Source organism: Carassius carassius, chromosome 7 (genome assembly GCF_963082965.1).
Source record: "Carassius carassius chromosome 7, fCarCar2.1, whole genome shotgun sequence".
In the NCBI taxonomy this organism is placed as follows: Eukaryota; Metazoa; Chordata; class Actinopteri; order Cypriniformes; family Cyprinidae; genus Carassius; species Carassius carassius.
In genome coordinates this window covers 35,803,990-35,813,084 of record NC_081761.1, presented here as the reverse complement: position 1 = coordinate 35,813,084, position 9,095 = coordinate 35,803,990, and the positions used below count along the sequence as shown (strand labels likewise).

Below are 9,095 nucleotides of genomic sequence, written 5' to 3'. Positions count from 1 at the left end.
TGTTATTTAACATATTTAATTATTGCTGGTTTGCATCATATTAAGTTTGCTTTATCCTTTTATCATTAAGTTGCTTTACCTCATCCCCTCACACCTCTTGCGAGCCATTTCTCCTTCACTTCTACCAGCTCTCAACCACACACACCACTGTTTGTCAATGCTCTTGGTGTTTCTATGTTGGACTGCCTTCATTTGCAATCAAGCCTCTACAAATGATCAGAACACAGTAGAACTATTGTCCTTCAACAAGTCCAAGAGAGCCCACATCACACCTCTCTTTATCAATGGCTACCTTGTGATCAGTTTCACTGATTATTAAACAGATACATCTGAGAAAACCAAGCAGAATGTACAGTTAAGACTTTTGAATGTCAAACTTTAAATGCAAAGATGTTACAAAGGTTTGCTGGATTAAAAAGAAATAGAACATTCCTCTCAAATTACAGTCAGTCTGTTACAGAGAGCTTTTCTGGGCTTTTGTGGAATGTGGAAAGAACATGTACATATGCACTTATTATATCACACTGGTAAGGCATAACTTCATGAACTTAAAAAAAAAAAAAAAACATCAATAAAAAAATCAATCATCATTCACGTTTTAATGCAAAAATACAATCCATTTGACAATAGTCACTGAATTTGAGACAGCAGCTATTCATTTAGCTATTTTAATAGTTTAGCTTTAAAGGTAAATCCGTTGTAAAACCTGTTACACTCTAAGATGATAATATATTTTGACATTTGAATATTAAAAGTAACATAAAATAGGTCCTTACAGAAGAAACAGTCATTTCCTTTCTTGGAACTTTCTGAGCTTAACAAACAAAAAAGATAAAATAAAATAAAAGTGTGCAAGATTAATACATTTATTAATTAACTGTATGTAACTGTACTGAAATAACTGTATGTCATCTTATTTCTCTTCACTTTGGGCACATTAAATAGTTTTCAGGAGTTTTCATTATTATTCTTATTCTTATTTTTATTTTGATTTTTTGCCAGCATTTAACTGAACATGTTGAGTCTGTAAAGTCTGAAAAAAAAAAAAATGCTTTTCACCCATAACCAACAAAAACTTACATGTATAATAAAGAGTAAATGAAACAGTTTAGAAGTTGTACATCAATAGTTTGTACAGCTGTAACATCAAAAGACTGATTACATTATTTACCATTTAAAGAAAGGATATGAAACTAAAGTTCAATAATAATGGCACTTCAGCAGCATTTTAACTTCCTGAAAATGATGTTGGGATCCTCAGTGTTGTTTGACACAGCAAAGACATCTGAAGAACTTCCTGTACTGCTGTCTGACCTGAACAAGAATGAGACGAGAGGAGCTGAGTGACTTCATGATATCAATGTAACCTCTGAAACTCATGAAACACAATGGAGTTTGTTTGGAATAAACAGGAAAGAAACTACTGTACTGTCACTGGAGATTGATTAGTTTATTTACAGAGAAGGATGAGAAAAAAAGTCTGACCTCATTATTGAGGAGACAGTAGATCAGGAAGATGAAGGTTCCCTGCTGGGAGTTCAAGATCAGGAAGAGGATCGCCAACACCTTACTCTCATTAATGAAGAAACCCAGAATCCAGGGGCAACCAAGAATCACGAGCTGAGCCAGTGTTTTAAACACCATAACCCTGCAGAGAAACAGTGAAAGAGAGATAATGTGTCTTCACTGAGTATATGTTCTTTATTTATATAGTGTTTTGATCATATTGTTTGTTACTTAGTTTGTTTCATCTGTGAAACCTCAGCATTCAGTTTTTTGAGAGTTGAGTTTAGAGTGATGACGATATTGATGAAGAGAATCATGTTTAACTGTGGATAAAGAAAAAAATTATTAAATAAATGTTTTGGCTTCAACAGCCCATGTGGAAAATATTTATATTCAGAACTTACTGCGAGTATGACACAAACAGGACCCAGAAAACTCCAGATAAAACCTTTATCAAGTTTAATCCAGCAACTGTTCAGAGGAAAACAATGAATCAAATTAATAAAATAATGCTATTTCAGAGGATGACTGTTTAAACATAACATATTTCGATCTTGTTCAAATCTTAGATATAGCGTGACAAAAAATTAATTTTTTTAGATAACACAAACAACTCACTGTTCGCTGCCGTAGCCTTCAGGAACCAGACCAACAGACACACACACCACAGCCAGAGCAACCACATATCCAATCACACACAGGAATCCACTGCTAAGCACCTCCCTCTTTTTAGAGCTGATCTTTGATAGGTTCTTCACACAGATGTAGAGCAGCACAGCTTCAATGAACATCCACACAAAGCCGGAGAGAAAGAGGAAGTGCAGAAGGCCTGAGATCACTGCACACAACACCTGGAGATCATGAGAGAGGGTTATGATGATTCTCAGTGAGGCTGTGTTGAGCTGTAGGGCTCCTTCATCATTCTCACCTGCTGACGCTGTATGAGACTCAGGAACTGCTGTGTGAGTAGGAACAGAAGGTGAGCCAGCAGAAGACTGATGCAGATGTTGATTCGAGCCACATTATTCACTCCAGGGCTCCACTGACAAAGGGCAAAGGTCAACAGGGCTAAAGTGAAGAACACCAGCCCCACGATCACACACACCAAATTCAACAGCTCCAGAAGTGGGTCACTCTGTGAAAACATGTCAGAGTTCATGAGTACCAAATCTGTGCTGTTCTTCAGTGTTCACTAGAAATGTTCTGTACCTCTGGTGGGCGGCTGGTTTGCATGATGAGAGCGAATGTGGACAGATGAACACATGAACACACAGTGTAGCTGTTGTTGGTCTTTAAAACAGAACAACCATCTACAATCCACTCGCTGATATTCCAGTACACACAGGACAGAAAACTGTTGGGATCAAACTCCTAAAAAAAAAAAGAAAATATCAGAAAACTCAATACAAGATGTTTTTAGATGTTCATTATTTCTCAGTTTGGTCAAAAACACATTTCAGTCTCTCACTCTGATGTGTCTGAATGTGAAGTTGACTGGTTTGGTGAGTTTAGTGTTGGTGGTTTTGGGAAGAGTAGCTGAGATCACAGTGGACATCATGGTTTTAATCGTGTCATTTGATGTGTTGAAGAAGTCTGGCTTCAGTAGATTCTCCATCGTGACGTAGCTCATGAAAGCCACAGAAGCTGATCCTGAGTTACAGAAACAGAAATTTTCATGATCTTAAAGGGTTAGTCCACCCCAAAATGAAAATTTTGTCATTAATCACCTACCCCCATGTCATTCCAAACCCGTAAAAGCTCTGTTCATCTTTTCAAAACACAGTTTAAGATATTTTGGATGATAACGTGGAGATTTGAGACTGCTTCATAGACTGCCATGTAAATAACAGTATCAAGGTCCATAAAAGGTATGAAAAGTCATCGTCAGAATACTTCATCTGCCATCAGACGTGCAATCTGGGTCATATGAAGTGACAGGAACACTTTTTGTAAGCAAAGAAAACAAAAATAATGACTTTATTCAATAATTTCTTTGTCAACGGTCTCCTCTGTCTCTCCGTATCACCGTGCTGTATGTGCTCTTCTTTGTCCTCCGCACCACAAGGATGCGCTGTTTTACATCAAATCAAAGTTAAAGTTGATTTGACCATTGACAAAGCAGTTATTAAATATTTATAATATGTCTTTATTTGTGTTTTCTTCACTTATAAAAAGTGTTCCGTTGCTCCAGGTTTTAATCCAAAATATCTTAAATTGTGCTCCAAAGACGAACAGAGCTTTTATGAGTTTGGTACTACATGGGGGTAAGTTATTAATGACGAAATGTTAATTTTAGGGTGGATTATCCCTTTAATACAATACCAACACTCACAAAAGTAAGTAAATCTGGTTTAGTTGTAATGGTATGATGTCTCTTTCTAGAATTTTATCACACAGAAACATTTGACATACCTTCAGTGTTGTTCTTGGCAATCCCAATGAGATCGATGTCCACAGAAGAATTTGCCGTGTCCAGTCGAGGGATTTTAACTAAGGTGACCTGTGGTCCAACCATGAAGACTTGGCCCTCTGATTAAATACATACAAGAATATGCTATTTTATATGAAATAATATGTTATGCTTTTTTACATTTATTTATTTATTTTTATGTTTTATTAAATGAAGCCCATTGGAATCCCTATTTACTATTTTTGGATTTTCATCTCTGATGTAGTTTGAACCCTTCATGTCAACTTTCAAAGTGTTTTTCTTTAATAGTGCTGTCAATTAATAAAGATAATAATAATAAATAAATCAGGTAATCACAATGAATTGCATAATTAATAGAATACTATTTTCATAATTTAACAATGAATCTCCAAATGAATGTAGTAATAACAAGATGGCATATTTTAAATGGGTTTAAATGCATCTTTTTTTACTAAGTAATCCTATTAAAAGGCCAACAACTACTGACATCTATATTAACTGAATTGTCCCTCAATGTTAGCATTTATTTAAAGCTATTCAACACTGAAACGCCATAATTGGAAGCCATTGTTTTTAATATTTAATAGGCCTTGACAAAATTTTTTAAGGGAAATTAAAACAATATTCGCATTTTTTTATACTTTGAATTGTATATGAATCAACTTTAGACATGAGTACATATTTTTAGGTTCTATATTTTACTATTTAACTCATTTTAATATTACCTATTATGCCCTTTTTTACAAGATGTATAATAAGTATCTGATGTTCACAGTGTGTACGTGAAGTATTAGCTCAAAATACCAATGAGCCAAAATGTGCTGTTTTTGTGTGAGTTCCTTTAAATGTAAATGAGCTGCTGCTGCCAATCCCCTTTTCAAAAGAGGGCAGAGCTTCAAGAGCTCATGCTCTGGCATACTGGCAACAACAAAACTATCAATCTCGCACACTGAAGAATTCAGAAACTCTCAGTCCCACTTGGGGTTATGAGCTCGACAAATTCACACGGTTGACTTCACATTGCTTTTATATGTCATTATTAACTTCCACATTCATATTTATGATCATTCTGGAAGCATGTGAAGGCAGCATTAGTGAAAAGTCAAGTGTGCTTGACTGTCAATTCTTCTACATGTACAGCACATACTTACAGAGAAGTGAAATTGCATTACTCTCGGACCCTCTGTGCATACAGATATAGTAAACAGTATATAGCAAAAGTATTATAAAAATACAGATAGATACAGATTAAATATAAAATACAACTATACAAAAAGGGAAAAAAGTTAATGAATAAATAAAATAAAAATGTTAAACATAAAAATAAATAAAGTTAAATAAAGCAGCATAAAGCACATGGCAGATAGTGGGCAAACCAGTGAAGTAAACAAACAGTGCAGATAAAAAGATTGTAGATCAGAATAAATCAGCCTTGGTTGTGAAATGCTATTGGCTTGTGTGTGTCTCGTGACCAATTGCGTCATGCTATGCGACGGAAGTATGGTTTTGAATGAGATATGAGCGCGTTCATTTTAAATGATTAAAACCGTAAGTTTTACTCTCTTCTTCACATAAAGATATCATATGGCTTCAGAAGACTTGAAATACAACAGAATGTTTGAAATGATTTTATACTGCTTGGTTATGGTCAGTTTTTGCAATAAATACCTGTAACTGGACTTATATTTGCCTGTGTTACATTTTTTATATTGTTCAGAAGTGGATAGGTTTAGGGTAGGGGAAGGGTTAGGTGCTACAATGAAGGTAATATTATTAGAAAATACAGGATTAGTTTCCACTGTTATGCTGATGATACTCAGCTTTATATCTCAACGAGACCAGATTCAACTTCTAAATTATCTAAGCTAACAGAGTGTGTTAAAAATGTAAAAGATTGGATGACCAATTATTTTCTCTAATTAAATTCGGATAAGACAGAGATTAATTATTGGACCAAAAAACACTACACAGAATCTTGTAGATTACAATCTGCAACTAGACGGATGTACTGTTACTTCCTCTACAGTCAAAAATCTAGGTGTTATATTAGACAGCAACTTGTCTTTTGAAAATCATATTTCCCATTTAAAAAAAAAAAAAAATTCTTCCATCTTAGAAACATTGCCAAGCTACGAAACATGTTATCTGTTTCTGATGCAGAAAAGCTAGTTCATGCATTCATGACCTCTAGACTGGACTATTGTAATGCACTTCTAGGTGGTTGTCCTGCTTCTTCAATAAACAAGTTACAGGTGGTCCAAAATGCAGCAGCTAGAGTCCTTACCAGGTCAAGAAAATATGATCATATTACCCCAATTTTACAGTCTCTGCACTGGCTACCTATTAAGTTCTGTATCGGTTACAAATGATCATTACTTACCTATAAGGCCCTAAATGGTTTAGCTCCTGCGTACCTAACTAGCCTTCTACCACGTTACAATCCATCACGCACCCTAAGGTCACAAAACGCTGGACTTTTGGTAGTTCCTAGGATAGCAAAGTCCACTAAAGGAGGTAGAGCCTTTTCACATTTGGCTCCCAAACTCTGGAATAGCCTTCCTGATAATGTTCGGGGTTCAGATACACTCTCTGTTTAAATCTAGATTAAAAACACATCTCTTTCACCAAGCATTCAAATAATGTATCTCTTAAACTGTGAGTGTAGTTACATCTAATCAAATGCGCATTCTTATTCTTTAGCTTGGGTTAAACTAATTTTACTTTGTTGGATCAGCAGCTATGCTAATGATGTATCTATTTGTTTCTATGTTTTGCCGTAACTAGGATTTACATCGTCTGGATCCAGAACACCTGAGAAGAGATGATGCTGACCCTCAGAGGACCCCAGATGATGCTAACCCTGAATCAACAAACATAACTAACAAATATTGCTACAAGTGTGACTGCATCATATAATAATTATGAATTATTAATAATATTAATAATGTTCATCGTCTGGCTGACTACGTCTTGTATTAATTTTTTCTAAAAATCCTGTCATACGTGCACAAACTGACAGTCACCACTTATAAGCTATTACTAAATATTGTAGAAACATAATTTTCTGTAAAGTTGCTTTGTATATTTTTATATATATAAATATATATAAAAATATATTTTTTATTTATTTATTTTTTTTTTTACAAATGCATGCAAACCATTAAACTAATACAAACAACTGAAAACAGGAGGAACATGGAGGAAAATGCAATTCAAAAAATTACGCTAAAGGGGTACTTTGAGCGTCAAACATTTTTGGCTTCAATATATGACAATTTGGGAGTGAAAACGTGTTGGCTTTGTCTAGGGCAGAAAGCGTCGGGATGGCAAATGGCTGGAATTTTTCTATAGAGTGACTACATAAAATCATCATGTGTAATCTGTTTCATCTTCAGTATATTAATAATTGTCTTCACTTACCTACAGCAGGAAGAGTAAAACTGACACTGTCACTTGTCTCTGTCGACTTCACTAATGTAGAAATTAGTTTCTCGCTGGTTTTTAACACAAGGTTTCCATAGGAGGTTAGTTCAGCTCGGCTTGCTGATGATGATGACTCCAAAATCTTCTCTGAAGCGTTGAGGGCCACGGTCAAAATGTTTGTTACAGTCTAATTTATTGATTAGATAAATATAATGAGATAAGACAGCACTGCTATGTCAGTGATCATGTAACTGACAAATATTTGATAATATTAGGATTTTTCTCATGAAAAGACTTACAGTCACAGAGAGCACTTGAGATGAAATGTTCCCTAGTTGATCGAGGAGATTTTGCAAACACGTCTGACCCTAAAATAACAAGAGTGAAAGCAGTATTTGTTGAAAAAATCCATCAACAATAAAGATTAAATCACATTCATATTTCACATTACAGAGCACATTTTATTGCACTGTTTCCAATCCAAAGTTGTGAATTTAACCTGAGAAAAAATAAATAAAATTCAATATTGCATAAAATATCGGCACCATTTCCTTCCTGTGTGTTCAAGAGAAGAGAAACTACTTGTGCCCCAGAGCGCGCAGATGAAATCCAGTAACAAGCACTGTCATATTATCTTTCGTGTGGATGCCTGATGTCCAGGATCGTGTGACACACCTAATTATTGTAATTACAGGCATTTCAGAAAGACTAAAACAAAATTTTAAAAGTGGCATGATGAGAAAGATTACAGTAATCCGATCACATGATCTGTTAAACGGGTGGTTGACCTTTTTTTTTTTTGTCTAAGCTTGATTGTGTTTATGGGGTGCAGTCTAACATGTTAATGCTTCGTTTTTGTTTTTTAGTTTTTTTACTCATTATTTTTCACATAATTTACCTTTATTCAACACTGCTGTGTCCCATCTCATTGTAGTCCCTACGAGCCATGTTCGAAGAAACATCAACATTACAAACTAACATTAAAAAAGTGAAATCGCAATCAACCACCCCTTTAATTAAGGCACAAGTTTTTTTTTTTTTCTTGACTCATTGAAGAATTTATGCTGTAATTGTTTTTGTATATTATCTTGTCTCAATCAAGTGCTTTTTTCAAGATAGTTGAAAACATTGCTGTTGATCAAAGCTGTAAGCCTAAAATGTAAGGGGAAAAAAATCAAACTCAACTTACAGTGCATCCTTCCTCCAGTGTTATATTTATACCTGCAATGGCAGAAATCATCATGAAGACAACATTTACATTACATTTATGCATTTAGCAGAAGCTTTTATCCAAAGTGACTTTACAGTACATTCAGGATATGTTTTTTTTATTATTATTATTTATCAGTATTAGTTTTCCCTTGGACTTGACACCCATGACCTTTTGCGCTGCTAACGCAATGCTCTATACCACTGAGCCACAGGAACAACAATACAATACAGCTGTGAATGGAAGTTCAGCAGTGTCAAACCATAAAACCAAGCATAAATGAGGACCCTGCATCAAGCCCCTGCCCTTTTACAAAATTATTCAAAAGTGCCCTTCTCAGACAAATAGCAATGATATTGTGGTCAATAAAACAAAATGCATTTGAATTATAATTAACATGTCAATGTGTACAACGGAGCAATTATCAAAAGTCGCTCAAAAGTCGGAATATTCCTGTTTATTCTTTTACATATCTGTCAATCTGAGTTGTTGCGATTGCGTGTGTTTTGCATGACTGACTGGTAT

General features: G+C 34.9%; 1 protein-coding gene across 1 annotated transcript; it reads right to left on the bottom strand.

Annotated features, from left to right (window-relative positions):
- Positions 1-664: 664 nt before the first annotated feature.
- Positions 665-8,681, bottom strand: LOC132144107 (adhesion G protein-coupled receptor E3-like). The gene is made up of 12 exons (XM_059554859.1): positions 8,550-8,681; positions 7,660-7,728; positions 7,358-7,547; positions 3,919-4,035; positions 2,975-3,156; positions 2,716-2,877; positions 2,435-2,641; positions 2,125-2,357; positions 1,911-1,977; positions 1,738-1,829; positions 1,486-1,648; positions 665-1,314 (listed from the first exon to the last, which is right to left on the bottom strand). The coding sequence occupies exons 1-12, from the start codon at positions 8,631-8,633 to the stop codon at positions 1,258-1,260; spliced, it is 1,623 nt and encodes a 540-aa protein (XP_059410842.1). The 5' UTR covers positions 8,634-8,681; the 3' UTR covers positions 665-1,257.
- Positions 8,682-9,095: the final 414 nt, after the last annotated feature.

Bases quoted from the DNA above. Each gene is read 5' to 3' on its own strand.
- LOC132144107 (XM_059554859.1), bottom strand. From the start codon at position 8,633: ATGCATAAATGTAATGTAAATGTTGTCTTCATGATGATTTCTGCCATT. The intron at 4,036-7,357 runs GTAAGTGAAGAC...GTATTTAATCAG, and splicing joins TTTTACTCTTCCTGCTGTAG to AGGGCCAAGTCTTCATGGTT. The intron at 3,157-3,918 runs GTATGTCAAATG...TCTGTAACTCAG, and splicing joins TGCCAAGAACAACACTGAAG to GATCAGCTTCTGTGGCTTTC.